Below are 23,599 nucleotides of genomic sequence, written 5' to 3'. Positions count from 1 at the left end.
CCATTGTGAGATATCTCGCAGACATGCTGAGATGCGAGCTGAGACTTGCGTGTCTGAAGGAGGAAATGACAGAACGAGCTGAGTGTCATCTGCATAGGAGTGGTAGGAGAAGCCATGGGAGGCTATGACCTTGCCCAGAGAGTGGGTGTAGATAGAGAAAAGAAGTGGGCCAAGTACAGAGCCCTGAGGAACACCGGTTGAGAGAGTGCATGGGGGAGATATGGATCCCCTCCATGACACTTGGTAGGAGCGCCCTTCCAGGTAGGAGGCCATCCATTGCCATGCTGAACCTGTTACTCCAAGGTTGGAGAGAGTGGACAAGAGAATGCTGTGATTCACTGTGTCGAAGGCTCTAGAGAGGTCAAGAAGAATAAGGACAGATGACAGTTTGGCTGCTTTGGCTGCATGAAGCTTCTCAGTAACCACTACAAGAGCTGTTTCCGTAGAATGTGCTGCCTTGAAGCCAGACTGGTACGAATCATGGAGGTCATTCTGAGTGAGAAAGGCCAGTAGACCCTACTGTAGACCCTAACCCTAAACCCAGTAGAGTTCATTAGTTAAAATTAATTATCAAGTTAAATTAAATATCAAGAGTTTGGGTGGGGCAGTGGTAAAACACGCTAGGCCACCAGTGCTGAGCGCTTTGACAGTAAAGTTGAGAATAAAACTCGAGAGTTCAGTCAGTCGACACAATTATTAGCTATGTGTTTATAGGGGGACGGACCATGGCTGGGGCAGTTACAACCTCTGCTAACTGGTTGAGGTGCCTGCATCACGAATGACAGGGCGACTTTGAGACCCTACTTCTGGCAGGTGAAAAGAAGCGATTGGTGGCTATGCGTGTTTTTACAGTGGGTGTGTGACAACCTCAACGCTTTACAATCTGTGAGGGGGGTGGCGGCAGCGACGGAAAAGAGATAAGCTGGCACCGAGGTGGCACAGCAGGATATTCCGCTTGCACACCAGCGCCGAGATTCTGAACTTCTCCGTTCGAAACTCGGCATTGCCATAGGCTGGCTTGGCGCCATTTAGTGGGCATAACTGGCTGTGCCTGCAACAGACACTAATTGGCCAAGGTGTCTGCTAGGGTGGGATGATCGGACTATGTGGGTGGGGCCTTCAAACGCTGTGCAAGGACCCTGGTTAGCAGATAGAGGCGCCTGTGCAGAGTGCATGGGTGAAAAAGAAGGGGCCCGCTAGGACTGTGAATGGGTGGGGAAGAGGCGTGAGCAGCAACATACCCTCCTCAAATGCAATCAGGGATCCACAGCTGCGGAAGACAAATTGACTATACTTAAACAGGATTTAAAAAAGGGAGAAAATGCATAAACAATACATAGAAAAAGACGACATGACAACTCGACATGACTAAATTGGGTGAAAAGGGGGCTTTAAAAATATTTTTATTTTATTTTGCATTTATGTTTTCAATTAAATACAGGTCCAAAATTATTTGCAAATCATTACTGTTTAAATTTCTCCTATCTGCCCCAAGATATGAATATTTGAAAGATGGAACTGCATTTGCATAAAATGCATAAACTAGATTAAAATTATTGTTTTTCATTTCCTTTATTTATTTATTTGTGTACAGGGTTGCATGTATGGATGTGGGTGGAGGACAATTGTCCAGGTATGAATCATTAGTGGGAGGTAAGCTAGATGCAGGCAATAAAAGCTCTTTGGATGCCAGCATCTCAAACGCTGAGATCCCTGCAGATTCGGCAAATACTCAGGTGAGCATCATTGTCTGAGGTAAGCAGTGGTGCATGGTTGATAACAGGTAGAACGGGTAGAAATTAATTCAGTTTAAATCATGCTTTGCCAGGCAGTAATGGCACTTAGGTTTTCTTCTAATAAATACATCATTTTTATTAATGTGCATTTGTTGTGGACAGCAAAGACTACGCTGGTGTTGAACAGGTAAATAGTTTGGGTTGGTAAAGGATGCTTAGACTTTTTGGGGGAAATATGTTGATTGTAGCTCTTTTTTGTACTTTATAGCTGCTTAGAGGTCTTCCTATTAGCCTTTGCACTGATACTATATTAGTATATTTATCGTCAGTGTCACAATAACAATGGGATGTCCAAATTAGACAAAACAGACAATCAGAGAGGCGGACCAGAATGAGCTTCATTTAAAACTACCGATGCCAATCGACCTTTGTCTGTTTCTGTCTGTCTCAGCCATGTCTAAGCTCGAGAAGGCTATTGTCTCTATGTTGGAGGTGTTTGAAGAGTACGCTGGTACAGATGACAACAAGAAGAGTCTGAGTAATGCTGAGCTGAAAACTCTGATCCAGAACCAGCTGAGCAGCCCTGAGTTCCAGGTGAGTTAAAGAGAGGTTTAATTAAAAGCAACTGAAATAAATTACTCTAGTTTTAGAGTTCATTGTAACAGATTCCAGTTATTTGAAGCAGCTAGTTAAAATTATATCTAACCAAATATAGAAGAATCTAAAGAAAATACATCTTTTGGAAATAACAGTTTTTTAGTAGCGTAATGCACAAGTTATGTTTAATAGCAAAAAATATCAGTGTAATGCCAAAACTCTGTCTGAACTAGGTAGTTAAGTCACTCCATGGCCCATATTGTTTAAAGCTGCTTTAAGAAGAGGCATGGCAAGGGCAGATATACCACGACCAGGATGATATGCAAAAGAAAACCCTAAATAGGGCTTTCCTATTTGAAATTTAATAGTCAAAAATATGACTAGTTTACCTTCATCTTGCCTAATTTACCTTCAACAGTACAGTGTTTTTATTTATCAGGATAAATATGACTTGTTTACTTAATTTACCTTTCACAGTACAATAAACAGTGTTCTTTTATTAAGATAAATATGAAATCCCAAACTGTCAAGGTATTTTAGAGGAAGTGTGTCTAGTTGGTCAGATTTAATTAAGGAACCACAAAAAACACTTCTGTCATGATTTGTAACACAGTTGACACTATCTGAACTTCAGGTAGTTCAGTCACTTCATGGCTCATATTGTTCAAAGCTACTTTAAGAAGATGATATGCAAAAAAAAACCTAAACAAGGCTTTCCTAATTGAAATGTGAAAATATGTACCAAAAAAATCTTAGAAGATGGTAGTGAGAGATGACCCTGCATGACATCTCACACTACACATTCCAAAGTGGTTCACTGTGCCAAGTAGACTAAGAAAACAGATCATAGATTGTGTCTTTAATCCATTTTATGAACTTCAGGTTCAAGCAAATGTCCATAAGTGACAAAAATGACTAGTTTACCTTCATCTTACCCAATTTACCTTCAACAGTACAAACAGTGTTTTTAGTCATCAGGATGAATATGAAATCACAAACTGTCAAGTTTTGTTAAAAGAAGTGTGTCTAGTTGGTCAGATTTAATTAAGGAACCACTGAAAACACATCTGCCATGAATTGTAACACAGTTGACACTATCTGAACTTCAGGTAGTTCAGTCACTTCATGGCTCAAATTGTTCAAAGGTACTTTAAGAAGAGGCATGGCAAGGGCAGACATACCCCGACCAGGATGATATGCATTAAAAAAAAAACTAAATAGGGCTTTCCTATTTGAAATGACCTTCATCTTACCTAATTTACCTTCAACAGTACAAGTGTTTTTATTTATCAGGATAAATATGAAATCACAGACTGTCAAGTTATGTTAAAAGGAAGTTTGTCTAGTTGGTCAGATTTAATTAAGGAACCACTAAAACACATCTGCCATGAATTGTAAGACAGTTGACATTGTCCACAAGCAATGTTTATACCAACCATGAGTTTAGAAGCTATGGTTTAAGCTCCTGTTACTGCTAGTTTCTGTCCATGTGATTGGCATTAACCTTCATTTAGTGTCAACCATTAAGTGTTGATCAAAACTTGTTTTTAGACAATGTGTGTTCCAGTCATTCAGTAACAGAAGGAGTAGCTTAACGCTCATTTAAAAGCTTTGTAAGCTTCTTACTTTAAATATATAGGAAATATAATAGACAATACAATACAATAATTCCTTTTGTCCCTCACTACTCTCTCAGGCTAAGGTGGACCAAGAGGATGTCCGTGAGGCTCTGGACAAAATGGATAAGGATAAGGATGGCCAGGTGAACTTCAAGGAGTTCACTGAGTCCATGAGCCGTCTTGCCCAGGGCTACTACAAGAAGAAGTTCTGCAAGGGCCAAAAATGAAGTCATTCGTACAAGCAGCACTCAAGAAATGAAAGGAAAGTCATATTATAATCTGTGCAAGCTTTGTGAATGTATTTAAATACAAAAACAGTATCACTACATTCAAAGACACAGCTATGTATGTCTGGATAACAATAAAATATGAACTATTATTGGTGTTACGACTGTTTATTTGTAGTACAGATGTTTGTGTAAAAATGGGTCAGTGCACACTGACATTGTCTGACATGGGGTTCTGGGGTAATGCATGAATACAGCCGTATCTTAGAAGGGTAACCTCATGACTGAATGGACCAACATTTCAGTGTTTTGGAAACTGCAAGCTGCACCTAATTGACTATTATTAGGTTCAATAGATGTGGATCTTGTGGTGGCCAGTAGCCTCTGTTTTACTGTGGTATACTGGAGTAGTGGCATCAAGACTGGAGAAGCCAATAAACTAAATGAGCTGGTGATGAAAACCAGCTCTGTGGTGGGTCTGCAGCTGGACAGTCTGAAGGTAGTGCGAAAGAGGAGGATGAAGAAAAAATTCCAACCCTGGACAATTCCTCTCACCCTCTCCATATAGAAGCACTTTGTAGTTCTACAATTACTGTCTGTAGTCCATCTGTTTCTCTACATTCTTTTTAACCTGCTTTCCGAGAATCTTTAAAGTTTGCTGAGTTCATAAAGAAAGAAAGAAACTGTACATAGACAAATTGTCGGGAGCATAATACTTTACTGGCTTGTTCTTTTGAGCACAAGATACAGAGAGATGATCACGTGTGTAGAGAAGCGTAAAAATGGACAAGTAAACATACATCAAACATGGTCAGCACACTGCACCACAGAAAAGTCTGTTACACTAACGTAATTGCCGTATGATTGCTAGGACCACCTCATATTTCATATTGCGCATTATATTGTATACACTATGTAGCAGGATGGGGTTTTGTATTGATTTCATCTAAATTGCTCTCCAGCTGGTAGGTATACGATCTATTTTTAAATTGGTCATCGTGTTTAAGTTTTGTGTATTTTATTATGTCCTTTAGCCCGGATTGTGCTGGCTTGGTTCCAGTTCCCCGAGTGCTGCTGTTTTGTCTACGCTACGTTTTGTCTACATTATTGCCATGTCTACATTACTGTTTTGTCTACGCTACGGTTTTGTCTACATTACTGTTTTGCCTGAGCGACTGTTTGGTCGGACTTTGCCATTTTTGTATTAGTGTTTTGTCTGAGTTGTATTTTGATTTATTGTTTTGTATAAATACCTTTGGTTTATAATGATTGTTTCCATTTATTTTGATTTATGGTTTATTTTATTGAAGTATTGTTGTATGTGTATTTTCTATTTTTTGTTTGTGTGGTGTAAGGGGGCTGCAAGAGACTAGGGACCCTGTGCTTACCTCATTGAGAGAGAGAAGCGAGAGAGATAAGTGTCCTTTGCCTCTTGAGCTATTAATTATCATTGGTTTCCTTCACCATTTGTGTTTATAATTATTTGTTTCTTCTTTTTTCGTTTGGCTGGACAGGAGCTGTGGGCCAAAGCAGGAGGCAGACGGACTTTGGTGGTGGAACCCTTTTCACTTGCCCTGCAGTCTAGAGCACTGGGTGGTATTGAGGTGTGCGGTGTGATCACGTGTGGTGTGTAGCGTAGGAGATTCCTTTACTTCCATATTTCCCGCTGCCGTGGTAAGCCCTCAGCCCTGTTCCTTCCTGCCGTGGTTGTCTTTAAATGATAAATGGACCCATAGAGTATTAAATGTGATGTGGCTAATCATTTTATACTAATTGTGTCTGTCTCAGAACGTGGCTTGCCCCGTGTGGAAACTTTTGTAAACAATTGTTAATAAAATTGACTAAGTGTTGGAGATACGTCTCTGGTCTCCAAGTGTGTTAGAACCTGGGTGTCTTTCTTTCGGGGCCTTAGGGGCCTGTTATATAAATATTCCTGGGGTGAAATTCCCCTAGGTGGCGTTGTCGAGCAACTTTAACCACAACCACCCCAAACGTCCACTCCGTCACAACTACATGAATAAAAAATGTTAAATCGCTAAACACAAACCTTAAATACTGAATTTTACAGCAAATTGCATATTACATGGGAGACTCATTTCACGGCCTGTGACGCGATTTTTACAGCTGTAAATTAGGTAGGGCCTTATAAATAATACATGACTTGCTTACATGCATGAAAACATTTAATGGGCAAAGCAATAATCCAAATTAGCCCAGCCCTTTTCTTTTGCATGTTTTGGCTACTGGGAGGTAAGTAAAGTACCTGTAGTACACATACACCGAAAGAATGCAGAAAACACTACCCACAGTAATAATCAGACAAACGAATCAAACCCAGATCCACATGACTTATGTTGCAGTGCAGAACCAATTCCACCCACTGTGCTACTGCTACCCACACTATATTTCTGCTACACAATAAGCATTAATTAATAATCCATTAATAATTCTCATTATTTTACAGTAAAGAACTGTTCCACTCTATGACAAAAGGTATGTGAACAAATGACAATAGGCTGGATCGACATTTTATTATTTTACTTCCCCTTCTTTGTAGGAACTATTAGTAAACAGTCATAAGAACATTTTGAGGTAAGGCACTGATAATCTCAAGGGGGTTCAATGGCAATGAGGTCAAACCATTTCTTTATGAACTTTGCTTTGTGCACAGGGGACGGTCGTGCTGGAACAGGAAAGGGCCCTTCTTAATCTGTTGCCTTAAAATTGACTTATACACCTGTTAGCAATGGGTGTGGAAGAAACAAGTGAACTCAGAATGAGAATGGGTGTTCACATAGTTTTGGCAATATAGTGTCAAATGAAGAAAATTGTGCAGCCACAACAGACCTTTTTGAAAATGGTTCTCACATTTATAGCATGTACAAGCATGCTTGAACAAGCTTGAACAAGCAACTTCATGATTACTAGTCCAGTACCTTAACTACTGAGCTACCACTGTACCACAATAAGCTTTCACAATACAATTTACAACCCCAAGTCGGAAAAGGCTGGGACAATATGGAAAATGCAAATGAAATAAAAATGCAGTGTTCCTTACATTTACTTTGACTGTTTGTCTGCTCACCTTCACTTCATTTGTTAATAAACCTCCATTCCTGCATTTCAGTCCTGCAACACATTCCAAAAAAAGTTGGGACATGGGCAATTTAGGGCTAGTAATGAGGTGAAAAAACTAAATACTGATGTGATACCAAACAGGTGATGTCAACAGGTGATTGTAATCATGGTTTGGAACAAAAGCAGCATCCAGGAAAGGCTGAGTCTTTGATGATCAAAAACGATCAGAGGATCTCCAGTTTGTCAACAAATGTGTGAGAAAATTATTGAAATGTTTAAAAACAATTACCTCAAAGGAAGATTGGAGGGGATTTGCATATTTCTCCCTCTACAGTGCATAATATAATTTAATGATTCAAGGAATTGGGAGGAATTTCAGTGTGTAAAGGCCAAGGCCAATCTTTGATCCCTCAGACGCCACTGTACCAAGAACTGCCACTCAACAATAGCTGATATAACCACATGGGTGAGGGATTACTTTGGCAAACCTTTGTCAAGCACTACAATACAGAGTCACATGCACAAATGTCATTTAAAACTTTACTGTGCAAAAAAGAAGCCTTATAGTAACCATGTCCAGAAGCGGCTTCAACTTCTCTGAGCACGAAGGCATCTAGGATGGACCATCACACAGTGGAAGCGTGTATTGTGGTCAGATGAATCAGCATTCAAATGGACTGCGTGAGCTCTGGACCAAAGACGAAAAGGACCATCCAGACTGTTATCAGCTACGAATTCAAAAGTCAGGGTCTGTCATGGTATGGGGCTGTGTCAGTGCCCTTGGCAAAGGTCATTTACACTTCTGTAATGGCAGCATTAATGCAGAGAAAATACATTGAGATCTTAGAGCAACATATGCTGCCTTCAAGACGTCATCTTTTCCAGTGATTTCCACATGCTGCACACATTACAAAGGCATGGCTGTGGTATGGTTCTGGACTGAACTGGCCTGCCTGCAGTCCTGACCTGTCCCCAGTAGAGAATGTGTGGAGAATTTTGAAATGAAAAATGCGACAACGACGACAACCCCTTACTGTTGCACATCTTAAGATGTGTTTGCAGGAAGAATGAGACAAAATAAAAGCTGAAACACTAAATCACTTGGTATCCTCGGTGCCAAAACGTCTTTTAAGTGTGGTGAAAAGGAATGGCGACATTACAAAGTGGTAAATGCTTTAGTGTTTATTAATAAATGAAATGAAGTTGACGAAACAAAACATGAAATATCTCAGGTTTATCCTGTCTGCAATCAAATAAAAGTCAAAGTAAATGTAAGAAACTCTGTGTTTTTTTATTATTTGCATTTTCCATGCTGTCCCAACTTTTTTCTGATTTGGGGTTGTACGTGAGTTTATCACTTAAGCCATCTATAGACACCACACCCAATAAAGAATTCACCTTGGGCCTTTAAAGCGACTTGTTTAACCTTTAGAGCCGTAATGAATTTCAAAATGGAATTAGGGTGTGTAGTATTTAAAACCTGTTCCCCACACCCACTTAACTAAAATGAGAAGAGGCCTGTAAACAATAGACTAGAATGTCAAAACATCACAAAGCAGGTTTTGCAGCTTCCTGCATGTTCATATAGTGTTTGAGAATACACCTAAGTGCCTACAACAAGGTATTTAGTTTTACTGTGCTGTTACACAATTTTATTTGTTGTTTTTTATGGTTTAAACATAGCTGATCACCTGGCCAGTTGAGGTCAAAACTTTACACACATTGTTCCATGTACTTTTTAAATAGTGTGGTCAAACTGGAAGTCAGCTGATATAATAAACACATCTTCAACTTTATTTTCTGATGTAGGCTAATCAAAAACAACAGTTTTGAATCTTTTAACAGGTAAAAAAGGAAAGTAGATAACAGGAGATGTGTAATTTCGTGTATGTGTAAGTTTGGGGCTGTTGTTTGTCACTGTATGGAAAACTTAATGAGTAAATAGACCTCCAGCAATACAATATCAAGCCACATTCTGCAAGTGGGCTTCATAGTATTAGAGCACAGATGCTAGACTGGCCTGCCTGCAGTCCAGACCTGTATCAAAAACGTGTGGTGCATTATGAAGTACATTATACAAGGGTTCTTCAAAAGGTTTCTGCACTTTTAAAACTCTATTTATTAAGAATTTCAAAAACACATCACTTTTCTACGTAGTCACTTTATGATGCTTTTTCCCAGCGTCGTACCAACTTTTTAATCCCATTAGCAAAACATGTTTTTGGTTGAGCGTGTAGCCACTGATGCATCGCTGCTTTCACATCATCATCACATGAAAATCCTCTTCCCCTTAAAGCTTCTTTAAGCGTCCAAACAGGTGGAAATCAGATGACGCTAAATCTGGACTATAAGCTCTCTCTCAGTCTCTCAGACACGACCAATTACTACTCCTTCCGCCCTCACTGTTTCCAACGAAAATATAAAAGTGCGGAACATTTTGGAAGATCCCACGTACAATAACGGAGACTAATAAGATGATAAACACAGTGGTAAACATGCCCCCATTTTATCTTTTTTAAATGTTGCAGCCATCAAATTTAACTATAAGTATATATAAAAAAAAAAAAACAGTAAAGTTAACTAGTTAAAATTAATTATCAAGTTAAATTAAATATCAAGCGTTTGGGTGGGGCAGTGGTAAAACATGCTAGCCCAGCAGTGCTGAGCGCTTTGAACTCTCGAGTTTTATTCTCAACTTTTACTGTCAGCCAGTCGACACAATTAGCTATGTGTTTATAGGGGGACGGACCATGGCTGGGGCAGTTACAACCTATGCTAACTGGTCGAGGTGCCTGCATCACGGATGACAGGGCGTGCCTCTCCCGACGTGATACTTAGCTCTTTGAGACCCTACTTCTGGCAGGTGAAAAGAAGCGATTGGTGGCTATGCGTGTTTTTACAGTGGGTGTGTGACAACCTCGACCCTTTTCAATCTGTGAAGGGGGTGGCGGCAGCAGCGACGGAAAAGAGATAAGCTGGCACCGAGGTGGCACAGCAGGATATTCCGCTTGCACACCAGCGCCAAGATTCTGAACTTCTCCGTTCGAAACTCGGCGTTGCCATAGGCCGGCTTGGCGCCATCTAGTGGGCATAATTGGCTGTGCCTGCAACAGACACTAATTGGCCAAGGTGTCTGCTAGGGTGGGATGATCGGACTATGTGGGTGGGGCCTTCAAACGCTGCGAAAGAACCCTGGTTAGCAGATAGAGGCGCCTGTGCAGAGTGCATGGGTGAAAAAGAAGGGGCCAGCTAGGACTGCGAATGGGTGGGGAAGAGGCGTGAGCAGCAACATACCCTCCTCGAATGCAATCAGGGATCCACAGCTGCGGAAGACAAATTGACTATACTAAAACAGGATTTAAAAAAGGGAGAAAATGCATAAAAAATAAATAGAAAAAGACGACATGACAACTCGACATGACTAAATTGGGTGAAAAGAGGGCTTTAAAAATAAATTTTTTTTATTTTGCATTTATGTTTTCAATTAAATACAGGTCCAAAATTATTGGCAAATCATTACTGTTTACATTTCTCCTATCTGCCACAAGATATGAATATTTGAAAGATGGAACTGCATTTGCATAAAATGCATAAACTAGATTAAAATTATTGTTTTTCATTTCCTTTATTTATTTATTTGTGTACAGGGTTGCATGTATGGATGTGGGTGGAGGACAATTGTCCAGGTATGAATCATTAGTGGGAGGTAAGCTAGATGCAGGCAATAAAAGCTCTTTGGATGCCAGCATCTCAAACGCTGAGATCCCTGCAGATTCGGCAAATACTCAGGTGAGCATCATTGTCTGAGGTAAGCAGTGGTGCATGGTTGATAACAGGTAGAACGGGTAGAAATTAATTCAGTTTAAATCATGCTTTGCCAGGCAGTAATGGCACTTAGGTTTTCTTCTAATAAATACATCATTTTTATTAATGTGCATTTGTTGTGGACAGCAAAGACTACGCTGGTGTTGAACAGGTAAATAGTTTGGGTTGGTAAAGGATGCTTAGACTTTTTGGGGGAAATATGTTGATTGTAGCTCTTTTTTGTACTTTATAGCTGCTTAGAGGTCTTCCTATTAGCCTTTGCACTGATACTATATTAGTATATTTATCGTCAGTGTCACAATAACAATGGGATGTCCAAATTAGACAAAACAGACAATCAGAGAGGCGGACCAGAATGAGCTTCATTTAAAACTACCGATGCCAATCGACCTTTGTCTGTTTCTGTCTGTCTCAGCCATGTCTAAGCTCGAGAAGGCTATTGTCTCTATGTTGGAGGTGTTTGAAGAGTACGCTGGTACAGATGACAACAAGAAGAGTCTGAGTAATGCTGAGCTGAAAACTCTGATCCAGAACCAGCTGAGCAGCCCTGAGTTCCAGGTGAGTTAAAGAGAGGTTTAATTAAAAGCAACTGAAATAAATTACTCTAGTTTTAGAGTTCATTGTAAAAGATTCCAGTTATTTGAAGCAGCTAGTTAAAATTATATCTAACCAAATATAGAAGAATCTAAAGAAAATACATCTTTTGGAAATAACAGTTTTTTAGTAGCGTAATGCACAAGTTATGTTTAATAGCAAAAAATATCAGTGTAATGCCAAAACTCTGTCTGAACTAGGTAGTTAAGTCACTCCATGGCCCATATTGTTTAAAGCTGCTTTAAGAAGAGGCATGGCAAGGGCAGATATACCACGACCAGGATGATATGCAAAAGAAAACCCTAAATAGGGCTTTCCTATTTGAAATTTAATAGTCAAAAATATGACTAGTTTACCTTCATCTTGCCTAATTTACCTTCAACAGTACAGTGTTTTTATTTATCAGGATAAATATGACTTGTTTACTTAATTTACCTTTCACAGTACAATAAACAGTGTTCTTTTATTAAGATAAATATGAAATCCCAAACTGTCAAGGTATTTTAGAGGAAGTGTGTCTAGTTGGTCAGATTTAATTAAGGAACCACAAAAAACACTTCTGTCATGATTTGTAACACAGTTGACACTATCTGAACTTCAGGTAGTTCAGTCACTTCATGGCTCATATTGTTCAAAGCTACTTTAAGAAGATGATATGCAAAAAAAAACCTAAACAAGGCTTTCCTAATTGAAATGTGAAAATATGTACCAAAAAAATCTTAGAAGATGGTAGTGAGAGATGACCCTGCATGACATCTCACACTACACATTCCAAAGTGGTTCACTGTGCCAAGTAGACTAAGAAAACAGATCATAGATTGTGTCTTTAATCCATTTTATGAACTTCAGGTTCAAGCAAATGTCCATAAGTGACAAAAATGACTAGTTTACCTTCATCTTACCCAATTTACCTTCAACAGTACAAACAGTGTTTTTAGTCATCAGGATGAATATGAAATCACAAACTGTCAAGTTTTGTTAAAAGAAGTGTGTCTAGTTGGTCAGATTTAATTAAGGAACCACTGAAAACACATCTGCCATGAATTGTAACACAGTTGACACTATCTGAACTTCAGGTAGTTCAGTCACTTCATGGCTCAAATTGTTCAAAGGTACTTTAAGAAGAGGCATGGCAAGGGCAGACATACCCCGACCAGGATGATATGCATTAAAAAAAAAACTAAATAGGGCTTTCCTATTTGAAATGACCTTCATCTTACCTAATTTACCTTCAACAGTACAAGTGTTTTTATTTATCAGGATAAATATGAAATCACAGACTGTCAAGTTATGTTAAAAGGAAGTTTGTCTAGTTGGTCAGATTTAATTAAGGAACCACTAAAACACATCTGCCATGAATTGTAAGACAGTTGACATTGTCCACAAGCAATGTTTATACCAACCATGAGTTTAGAAGCTATGGTTTAAGCTCCTGTTACTGCTAGTTTCTGTCCATGTGATTGGCATTAACCTTCATTTAGTGTCAACCATTAAGTGTTGATCAAAACTTGTTTTTAGACAATGTGTGTTCCAGTCATTCAGTAACAGAAGGAGTAGCTTAACGCTCATTTAAAAGCTTTGTAAGCTTCTTACTTTAAATATATAGGAAATATAATAGACAATACAATACAATAATTCCTTTTGTCCCTCACTACTCTCTCAGGCTAAGGTGGACCAAGAGGATGTCCGTGAGGCTCTGGACAAAATGGATAAGGATAAGGATGGCCAGGTGAACTTCAAGGAGTTCACTGAGTCCATGAGCCGTCTTGCCCAGGGCTACTACAAGAAGAAGTTCTGCAAGGGCCAAAAATGAAGTCATTCGTACAAGCAGCACTCAAGAAATGAAAGGAAAGTCATATTATAATCTGTGCAAGCTTTGTGAATGTATTTAAATACAAAAACAGTATCACTACATTCAAAGACACAGCTATGTATGTCTGGATAACAATAAAATATGAACTATTATTGGTGTTACGACTGTTTATTTGTAGTACAGATGTTTGTGTAAAAATGGGTCAGTGCACACTGACATTGTCTGACATGGGGTTCTGGGGTAATGCATGAATACAGCCGTATCTTAGAAGGGTAACCTCATGACTGAATGGACCAACATTTCAGTGTTTTGGAAACTGCAAGCTGCACCTAATTGACTATTATTAGGTTCAATAGATGTGGATCTTGTGGTGGCCAGTAGCCTCTGTTTTACTGTGGTATACTGGAGTAGTGGCATCAAGACTGGAGAAGCCAATAAACTAAATGAGCTGGTGATGAAAACCAGCTCTGTGGTGGGTCTGCAGCTGGACAGTCTGAAGGTAGTGCGAAAGAGGAGGATGAAGAAAAAATTCCAACCCTGGACAATTCCTCTCACCCTCTCCATATAGAAGCACTTTGTAGTTCTACAATTACTGTCTGTAGTCCATCTGTTTCTCTACATTCTTTTTAACCTGCTTTCCGAGAATCTTTAAAGTTTGCTGAGTTCATAAAGAAAGAAAGAAACTGTACATAGACAAATTGTCGGGAGCATAATACTTTACTGGCTTGTTCTTTTGAGCACAAGATACAGAGAGATGATCACGTGTGTAGAGAAGCGTAAAAATGGACAAGTAAACATACATCAAACATGGTCAGCACACTGCACCACAGAAAAGTCTGTTACACTAACGTAATTGCCGTATGATTGCTAGGACCACCTCATATTTCATATTGCGCATTATATTGTATACACTATGTAGCAGGATGGGGTTTTGTATTGATTTCATCTAAATTGCTCTCCAGCTGGTAGGTATACGATCTATTTTTAAATTGGTCATCGTGTTTAAGTTTTGTGTATTTTATTATGTCCTTTAGCCCGGATTGTGCTGGCTTGGTTCCAGTTCCCCGAGTGCTGCTGTTTTGTCTACGCTACGTTTTGTCTACATTATTGCCATGTCTACATTACTGTTTTGTCTACGCTACGGTTTTGTCTACATTACTGTTTTGCCTGAGCGACTGTTTGGTCGGACTTTGCCATTTTTGTATTAGTGTTTTGTCTGAGTTGTATTTTGATTTATTGTTTTGTATAAATACCTTTGGTTTATAATGATTGTTTCCATTTATTTTGATTTATGGTTTATTTTATTGAAGTATTGTTGTATGTGTATTTTCTATTTTTTGTTTGTGTGGTGTAAGGGGGCTGCAAGAGACTAGGGACCCTGTGCTTACCTCATTGAGAGAGAGAAGCGAGAGAGATAAGTGTCCTTTGCCTCTTGAGCTATTAATTATCATTGGTTTCCTTCACCATTTGTGTTTATAATTATTTGTTTCTTCTTTTTTCGTTTGGCTGGACAGGAGCTGTGGGCCAAAGCAGGAGGCAGACGGACTTTGGTGGTGGAACCCTTTTCACTTGCCCTGCAGTCTAGAGCACTGGGTGGTATTGAGGTGTGCGGTGTGATCACGTGTGGTGTGTAGCGTAGGAGATTCCTTTACTTCCATATTTCCCGCTGCCGTGGTAAGCCCTCAGCCCTGTTCCTTCCTGCCGTGGTTGTCTTTAAATGATAAATGGACCCATAGAGTATTAAATGTGATGTGGCTAATCATTTTATACTAATTGTGTCTGTCTCAGAACGTGGCTTGCCCCGTGTGGAAACTTTTGTAAACAATTGTTAATAAAATTGACTAAGTGTTGGAGATACGTCTCTGGTCTCCAAGTGTGTTAGAACCTGGGTGTCTTTCTTTCGGGGCCTTAGGGGCCTGTTATATAAATATTCCTGGGGTGAAATTCCCCTAGGTGGCGTTGTCGAGCAACTTTAACCACAACCACCCCAAACGTCCACTCCGTCACAACTACATGAATAAAAAATGTTAAATCGCTAAACACAAACCTTAAATACTGAATTTTACAGCAAATTGCATATTACATGGGAGACTCATTTCACGGCCTGTGACGCGATTTTTACAGCTGTAAATTAGGTAGGGCCTTATAAATAATACATGACTTGCTTACATGCATGAAAACATTTAATGGGCAAAGCAATAATCCAAATTAGCCCAGCCCTTTTCTTTTGCATGTTTTGGCTACTGGGAGGTAAGTAAAGTACCTGTAGTACACATACACCGAAAGAATGCAGAAAACACTACCCACAGTAATAATCAGACAAACGAATCAAACCCAGATCCACATGACTTATGTTGCAGTGCAGAACCAATTCCACCCACTGTGCTACTGCTACCCACACTATATTTCTGCTACACAATAAGCATTAATTAATAATCCATTAATAATTCTCATTATTTTACAGTAAAGAACTGTTCCACTCTATGACAAAAGGTATGTGAACAAATGACAATAGGCTGGATCGACATTTTATTATTTTACTTCCCCTTCTTTGTAGGAACTATTAGTAAACAGTCATAAGAACATTTTGAGGTAAGGCACTGATAATCTCAAGGGGGTTCAATGGCAATGAGGTCAAACCATTTCTTTATGAACTTTGCTTTGTGCACAGGGGACGGTCGTGCTGGAACAGGAAAGGGCCCTTCTTAATCTGTTGCCTTAAAATTGACTTATACACCTGTTAGCAATGGGTGTGGAAGAAACAAGTGAACTCAGAATGAGAATGGGTGTTCACATAGTTTTGGCAATATAGTGTCAAATGAAGAAAATTGTGCAGCCACAACAGACCTTTTTGAAAATGGTTCTCACATTTATAGCATGTACAAGCATGCTTGAACAAGCTTGAACAAGCAACTTCATGATTACTAGTCCAGTACCTTAACTACTGAGCTACCACTGTACCACAATAAGCTTTCACAATACAATTTACAACCCCAAGTCGGAAAAGGCTGGGACAATATGGAAAATGCAAATGAAATAAAAATGCAGTGTTCCTTACATTTACTTTGACTGTTTGTCTGCTCACCTTCACTTCATTTGTTAATAAACCTCCATTCCTGCATTTCAGTCCTGCAACACATTCCAAAAAAAGTTGGGACATGGGCAATTTAGGGCTAGTAATGAGGTGAAAAAACTAAATACTGATGTGATACCAAACAGGTGATGTCAACAGGTGATTGTAATCATGGTTTGGAACAAAAGCAGCATCCAGGAAAGGCTGAGTCTTTGATGATCAAAAACGATCAGAGGATCTCCAGTTTGTCAACAAATGTGTGAGAAAATTATTGAAATGTTTAAAAACAATTACCTCAAAGGAAGATTGGAGGGGATTTGCATATTTCTCCCTCTACAGTGCATAATATAATTTAATGATTCAAGGAATTGGGAGGAATTTCAGTGTGTAAAGGCCAAGGCCAATCTTTGATCCCTCAGACGCCACTGTACCAAGAACTGCCACTCAACAATAGCTGATATAACCACATGGGTGAGGGATTACTTTGGCAAACCTTTGTCAAGCACTACAATACAGAGTCACATGCACAAATGTCATTTAAAACTTTACTGTGCAAAAAAGAAGCCTTATAGTAACCATGTCCAGAAGCGGCTTCAACTTCTCTGAGCACGAAGGCATCTAGGATGGACCATCACACAGTGGAAGCGTGTATTGTGGTCAGATGAATCAGCATTCAAATGGACTGCGTGAGCTCTGGACCAAAGACGAAAAGGACCATCCAGACTGTTATCAGCTACGAATTCAAAAGTCAGGGTCTGTCATGGTATGGGGCTGTGTCAGTGCCCTTGGCAAAGGTCATTTACACTTCTGTAATGGCAGCATTAATGCAGAGAAAATACATTGAGATCTTAGAGCAACATATGCTGCCTTCAAGACGTCATCTTTTCCAGTGATTTCCACATGCTGCACACATTACAAAGGCATGGCTGTGGTATGGTTCTGGACTGAACTGGCCTGCCTGCAGTCCTGACCTGTCCCCAGTAGAGAATGTGTGGAGAATTTTGAAATGAAAAATGCGACAACGACGACAACCCCTTACTGTTGCACATCTTAAGATGTGTTTGCAGGAAGAATGAGACAAAATAAAAGCTGAAACACTAAATCACTTGGTATCCTCGGTGCCAAAACGTCTTTTAAGTGTGGTGAAAAGGAATGGCGACATTACAAAGTGGTAAATGCTTTAGTGTTTATTAATAAATGAAATGAAGTTGACGAAACAAAACATGAAATATCTCAGGTTTATCCTGTCTGCAATCAAATAAAAGTCAAAGTAAATGTAAGAAACTCTGTGTTTTTTTATTATTTGCATTTTCCATGCTGTCCCAACTTTTTTCTGATTTGGGGTTGTACGTGAGTTTATCACTTAAGCCATCTATAGACACCACACCCAATAAAGAATTCACCTTGGGCCTTTAAAGCGACTTGTTTAACCTTTAGAGCCGTAATGAATTTCAAAATGGAATTAGGGTGTGTAGTATTTAAAACCTGTTCCCCACACCCACTTAACTAAAATGAGAAGAGGCCTGTAAACAATAGACTAGAATGTCAAAACATCACAAAGCAGGTTTTGCAGCTTCCTGCATGTTCATATAGTGTTTGAGAATACACCTAAGTGCCTACAACAAGGTATTTAGTTTTACTGTGCTGTTACACAATTTTATTTGTTGTTTTTTATGGTTTAAACATAGCTGATCACCTGGCCAGTTGAGGTCAAAACTTTACACACATTGTTCCATGTACTTTTTAAATAGTGTGGTCAAACTGGAAGTCAGCTGATATAATAAACACATCTTCAACTTTATTTTCTGATGTAGGCTAATCAAAAACAACAGTTTTGAATCTTTTAACAGGTAAAAAAGGAAAGTAGATAACAGGAGATGTGTAATTTCGTGTATGTGTAAGTTTGGGGCTGTTGTTTGTCACTGTATGGAAAACTTAATGAGTAAATAGACCTCCAGCAATACAATATCAAGCCACATTCTGCAAGTGGGCTTCATAGTATTAGAGCACAGATGCTAGACTGGCCTGCCTGCAGTCCAGACCTGTATCAAAAACGTGTGGTGCATTATGAAGTACATTATACAAGGGTTCTTCAAAAGGTTTCTGCACTTTTAAAACTCTATTTATTAAGAATTTCAAAAACACATCACTTTTCTACGTAGTCACTTTATGATGCTTTTTCCCAGCGTCGTACCAACTTTTTAATCCCATTAGCAAAACATGTTTTTGGTTGAGCGTGTAGCCACTGATGCATCGCTGCTTTCACATCATCATCACATGAAAATCCTCTTCCCCTTAAAGCTTCTTTAAGCGTCCAAACAGGTGGAAATCAGATGACGCTAAATCTGGACTATAAGCTCTCTCTCAGTCTCTCAGACACGACCAATTACTACTCCTTCCGCCCTCACTGTTTCCAACGAAAATATAAAAGTGCGGAACATTTTGGAAGATCCCACGTACAATAACGGAGACTAATAAGATGATAAACACAGTGGTAAACATGCCCCCATTTTATCTTTTTTAAATGTTGCAGCCATCAAATTTAACTATAAGTATATATAAAAAAAAAACCCAGTAAAGTTAACTAGTTAAAATTAATTATCAAGTTAAATTAAATATCAAGCGTTTGGGTGGGGCAGTGGTAAAACATGCTAGCCCAGCAGTGCTGAGCGCTTTGAACTCTCGAGTTTTATTCTCAACTTTTACTGTCAGCCAGTCGACACAATTAGCTATGTGTTTATAGGGGGACGGACCATGGCTGGGGCAGTTACAACCTATGCTAACTGGTCGAGGTGCCTGCATCACGGATGACAGGGCGTGCCTCTCCCGACGTGATACTTAGCTCTTTGAGACCCTACTTCTGGCAGGTGAAAAGAAGCGATTGGTGGCTATGCGTGTTTTTACAGTGGGTGTGTGACAACCTCGACCCTTTTCAATCTGTGAAGGGGGTGGCGGCAGCAGCGACGGAAAAGAGATAAGCTGGCACCGAGGTGGCACAGCAGGATATTCCGCTTGCACACCAGCGCCAAGATTCTGAACTTCTCCGTTCGAAACTCGGCGTTGCCATAGGCCGGCTTGGCGCCATCTAGTGGGCATAATTGGCTGTGCCTGCAACAGACACTAATTGGCCAAGGTGTCTGCTAGGGTGGGATGATCGGACTATGTGGGTGGGGCCTTCAAACGCTGCGAAAGAACCCTGGTTAGCAGATAGAGGCGCCTGTGCAGAGTGCATGGGTGAAAAAGAAGGGGCCAGCTAGGACTGCGAATGGGTGGGGAAGAGGCGTGAGCAGCAACATACCCTCCTCGAATGCAATCAGGGATCCACAGCTGCGGAAGACAAATTGACTATACTAAAACAGGATTTAAAAAAGGGAGAAAATGCATAAAAAATAAATAGAAAAAGACGACATGACAACTCGACATGACTAAATTGGGTGAAAAGAGGGCTTTAAAAATAAATTTTTTTTATTTTGCATTTATGTTTTCAATTAAATACAGGTCCAAAATTATTGGCAAATCATTACTGTTTACATTTCTCCTATCTGCCACAAGATATGAATATTTGAAAGATGGAACTGCATTTGCATAAAATGCATAAACTAGATTAGAAAAATTATTGTTTTTCATTTCCTTTATTTATTTATTTGTGTACAGGGTTGCATGTATGGATGTGGGTGGAGGACAATTGTCCAGGTATGAATCATTAGTGGGAGGTAAGCTAGATGCAGGCAATAAAAGCTCTTTGGATGCCAGCATCTCAAACGCTGAGATCCCTGCAGATTCAGCAAATACTCAGGTGAGCATCATTGTTTGAGGTAAGCAGTGGTGCGTGGTTGATAACAGGTAGAATGGGTAGAAATGAATTCAGTTTAAATCATGCTTTGCCAGGCAGTAATGGCACTTAGGTTTTCTTCTAATAAATACATCATTTTTATTAATGTGCATTTGTTGTGGACAGCAAAGACTACGCTGGTGTTGAACAGGTAAATAGTTTGGGTTGGTAAAGGATGCTTAGACCTTTTGGGGGCAATATGTTGATTGTAGCTCTTTTTTGTACTTTATAGCTGCTTAGAAGTCTTCCTCTTAGCCTTTGCACTGATACTATATTAGTATCTTTATTGTCAGTGTCACAATAGCAATGGGATGTCCAAATGAGACAAAACAGATAATCAGAGAGGCGGATCAGAATGAGCTTCATTTAAAACTACCGATGCGAATCAACCTTTCTGTCTAATTCTGTCTCAGTCTCAGCCATGTCTAAGCTCGAGAAGGCTATTGTCTCTATGTTGGAGGTGTTTGAAGAGTACGCTGGTACAGATGACAACAAGAAGAGTCTGAGTAATGCTGAGCTGAAAACTCTGATCCAGAACCAGCTAAGCAGCCCTGAGTTTAAGGTGAGTTAAAGAGAGGTTTAATTAAAACTAGATTCATTTATTTCAGTTGCTTTTAGAGTTCATTGTACCAGATTGCAGTCGTTGGAAGCAGCTAATTGAAATGATATTTAACCAAATATAGAAGAAGAGGAAAATAGTAGACTAAAACAACAGATCATAGATTGTGACTTTAAGCCATTTTATGAACTTCAGGTTCAAGCAAATGTCCATAAGTGACACTAAATAGGGCTTTCATTATTGAAATGTGAAAATATTTACCAAAAAAATCTTAGAATATGGTAGTGAGAGATGACCCTGCATGACGTCTCACACTACACATTCCAAAGCGGTTTCACTGTGCTCAGTAAACTAAGAAAACAGATCATAGATTCTGACTTTAAGCCATTTTATGAACTTCAGGTTGAAGCAAATGTCCATAAGTGACACAAATATGACTAGTTTACTTTCATCTTACCTCATTTAACTTCAGCAGTACAAACAACAGTTTTAATAACATAAACATAAAATCACAAACTGTCAAGGTATTTTAGAGGAAGTGTGTCTAGTTGGTCAGATTTAATTAAGGAACCACTAAAAACACATCTGCCCTGAATTGTAACACAGTTGACACTATCTGAACTTCAGGTAGTTCAGTCACTTCATGGCTCAAATTGTTCAAACCTACTTTAAGAAGAGGCATGGCAAGGGCAGACATACCCTGACCAGGATGATATGCATAAAAAAAAAAACCTAAATAAGGCTTTCCTTATTGAAATGTGAAAATATTTACCAACAAAATCTTAGGAGATGGTAGTGAGAGATGACCCTGCATGACGTCTCACACTACACATTCCAAAGCGGTTTCACTGTGCCCAGTAGACTAAGAAAACAGATCATAGATTGTGACTTTAAGCTGTTTTATGAACTTCAGGTTCAAGCAAATGTCCATAAGTGACACAAATATGACTAGTTTACCTTCATCTTACCTAATTTACCTTCAACAGTGTTTTTATTCATCAGGATCAAGTTATGTTAAAGGAAGTGTGTCTAGTTGGTCAGATTTAATTAAGGAACCACTAAAAACACATCTGTCATGAATTGTAAGACAGTTGACATTGTCCACAATCAATGTTTACACCAACTGTGAGTTTAGAAGCTATGGTTTAAGCTCCTGTTACTGCTATTTTCTGTTCATGTGATTGGCATCAACCTTCATTTAGTGTCAACCATTAAGTGTTGATTTTTGCTGTATATATTTTGATGCACTATCAAAACCTGTTTTTAGACAATGTGTGTTCCAATGTGTGTCATTCAGTAACAGAAGGAGTAGCTTAACACAGACGCTTCTTTAAACTTTAAGCTTTGTAAGCTTCTTACTTTAAATATATAGGAAATATAATAGACAATTCCTTCTGTCCCTCACTACTCTCTCAGACTAAGGTGGACCAAGAGGATGTCCGTGAGGCTCTGGACAAAATGGATAAGGATAAGGATGGCCAGGTGAGCTTCAAGGAGTTCACTGAGTCCATGAGCCGTCTTGCCCAGGGCTACTACAAGAAGAAGTACTGCAAGGGCCAAAAATGAAGTCATTCGTACAAGCAGCACTTAATCCTCGAGAAATGAAATGAAAGTCATATTATAATCTGTGCAAGCTTTGTGAATGTATTTAATACAACAGCAGTTTCACTACATTCAAAGACACAACTATGTATGTCTGGATAACAATAAAATATGAACTATTATTGGTGTTACGACTGTTCATTTGTAGTAAATGGGTCAGTGCACACTGACATTGTCTGACATGGGGTTCTGGGGTAATGCATGAATACAGCCATATTTTAGAAGGGTAACCTCATGTTTACCAACGTTTCAGTGTTTTGGAAACTGCAAGCTGCACCTAATTGACTATTATTAGGTTCAATAGATGTGGATAAAGGAAACATCAGTAAATGGTGGCAGAGATTCCCCCATACGTTAAACTGGACCATATAAATACAGTATTATAAGGAAACGTGAAGCAGGGATTTTTTTCATTAGTAAGATTTCCATTTATTTTATCAGCTTGTGGTGGCCAGTAGCCTCCGTTTTACTGTGGTTTGCTGGAGTGGTGGCATCAAGACTGGAGAAGGCAATAAACTAAATAAGCTGGTGATGAAAACCAGCTGTGTGTTTATTTAGTCACAGGCTCATTCCACCAAAGAGCAAGATGGCGCGATTCAGGCATTCTTTTGTGCCCACTGTCATCAGACTGCATAACAATGGCAGAATACACAGGCTGTCCTCCAGCTGACCAGCCAGCCAGCCTGACCAGCCAGCCCCCCCCCCCCCCCCCCCCACACTTACACAGTAACTCAAAGACCTTTCTCTTTATATACACCAATCAGCCCTAACATTAAAACCACCTCCTTGTGTCTACACACACTGTCAATTTTATCAGCTCCACTTACCATATAGAATCACTTTGTAGTTCTACAATTACTGACTGTAGTCCATCTGTTTCTCTGCATGCTTTATTAGTCCCCTTTCATGCTTTTTTTCAATGGTCAGGACCCCCACAGGACCACTACAGAGCAGGTATTATTTGGGTGGTGGTTCATTCTCAGCACTGCAGTGACACTGACATGGTGATGGTGTGTTAGTGTGTGTTGTGCTGGCATGAGTGGA

At 39.4% G+C, this 23,599-nt stretch overlaps 3 protein-coding genes across 6 annotated transcripts; all 3 read left to right on the top strand.

Annotated features, from left to right (window-relative positions):
• The first annotated feature begins 1,707 nt into the window (after nucleotides 1–1,707).
• LOC134310353 (protein S100-B-like) lies at nucleotides 1,708–4,302 on the top strand. Of its 2 annotated transcripts, none has more exons than XM_062991917.1 (3): nucleotides 1,708–1,755; nucleotides 2,188–2,330; nucleotides 4,030–4,302. In XM_062991917.1, exons 2-3 carry the CDS (start codon nucleotides 2,190–2,192, stop codon nucleotides 4,177–4,179), a joined length of 291 nt encoding a protein of 96 aa, XP_062847987.1. In that variant the 5' UTR covers nucleotides 1,708–1,755; nucleotides 2,188–2,189; the 3' UTR covers nucleotides 4,180–4,302. The 2 variants fall into 2 exon arrangements, with proteins under 2 accessions (XP_062847987.1, XP_062847988.1); XM_062991918.1 differs by having other exon boundaries at nucleotides 1,719–1,736.
• A 6,715-nt stretch (nucleotides 4,303–11,017) lies between these two features.
• LOC134310352 (protein S100-B-like) lies at nucleotides 11,018–13,612 on the top strand. 2 transcript variants are annotated; one of them, XM_062991915.1, is made up of 3 exons: nucleotides 11,018–11,065; nucleotides 11,498–11,640; nucleotides 13,340–13,612. In XM_062991915.1, exons 2-3 carry the CDS (start codon nucleotides 11,500–11,502, stop codon nucleotides 13,487–13,489), a joined length of 291 nt encoding a protein of 96 aa, XP_062847985.1. In that variant the 5' UTR covers nucleotides 11,018–11,065; nucleotides 11,498–11,499; the 3' UTR covers nucleotides 13,490–13,612. The 2 variants fall into 2 exon arrangements, with proteins under 2 accessions (XP_062847985.1, XP_062847986.1); XM_062991916.1 differs by having other exon boundaries at nucleotides 11,029–11,046.
• A 6,701-nt stretch (nucleotides 13,613–20,313) lies between these two features.
• LOC134310351 (protein S100-B-like) lies at nucleotides 20,314–22,658 on the top strand. 2 transcript variants are annotated; one of them, XM_062991913.1, is made up of 3 exons: nucleotides 20,314–20,358; nucleotides 20,808–20,956; nucleotides 22,370–22,658. In XM_062991913.1, exons 2-3 carry the CDS (start codon nucleotides 20,816–20,818, stop codon nucleotides 22,517–22,519), a joined length of 291 nt encoding a protein of 96 aa, XP_062847983.1. In that variant the 5' UTR covers nucleotides 20,314–20,358; nucleotides 20,808–20,815; the 3' UTR covers nucleotides 22,520–22,658. The 2 variants fall into 2 exon arrangements, with proteins under 2 accessions (XP_062847983.1, XP_062847984.1); XM_062991914.1 differs by having other exon boundaries at nucleotides 20,341–20,377.
• The last annotated feature ends 941 nt before the right edge of the window (nucleotides 22,659–23,599 follow it).

Source organism: Trichomycterus rosablanca, chromosome 3 (genome assembly GCF_030014385.1).
Source record: "Trichomycterus rosablanca isolate fTriRos1 chromosome 3, fTriRos1.hap1, whole genome shotgun sequence".
In the NCBI taxonomy this organism is placed as follows: domain Eukaryota; kingdom Metazoa; phylum Chordata; class Actinopteri; order Siluriformes; family Trichomycteridae; genus Trichomycterus; species Trichomycterus rosablanca.
This window is presented reverse-complemented; position numbering and strand designations above follow the sequence as displayed.

Coding starts and splice junctions, on each gene's coding strand:
- LOC134310353 (XM_062991917.1), top strand. CDS start 2,190: ATGTCTAAGCTCGAGAAGGCTATTGTCTCTATGTTGGAGGTGTTTGAA. Junction 2,331..4,029: donor TGAGCAGCCCTGAGTTCCAG/GTGAGTTAAAGA, acceptor CTACTCTCTCAG/GCTAAGGTGGACCAAGAGGA.
- LOC134310352 (XM_062991915.1), top strand. CDS start 11,500: ATGTCTAAGCTCGAGAAGGCTATTGTCTCTATGTTGGAGGTGTTTGAA. Junction 11,641..13,339: donor TGAGCAGCCCTGAGTTCCAG/GTGAGTTAAAGA, acceptor CTACTCTCTCAG/GCTAAGGTGGACCAAGAGGA.
- LOC134310351 (XM_062991913.1), top strand. CDS start 20,816: ATGTCTAAGCTCGAGAAGGCTATTGTCTCTATGTTGGAGGTGTTTGAA. Junction 20,957..22,369: donor TAAGCAGCCCTGAGTTTAAG/GTGAGTTAAAGA, acceptor CTACTCTCTCAG/ACTAAGGTGGACCAAGAGGA.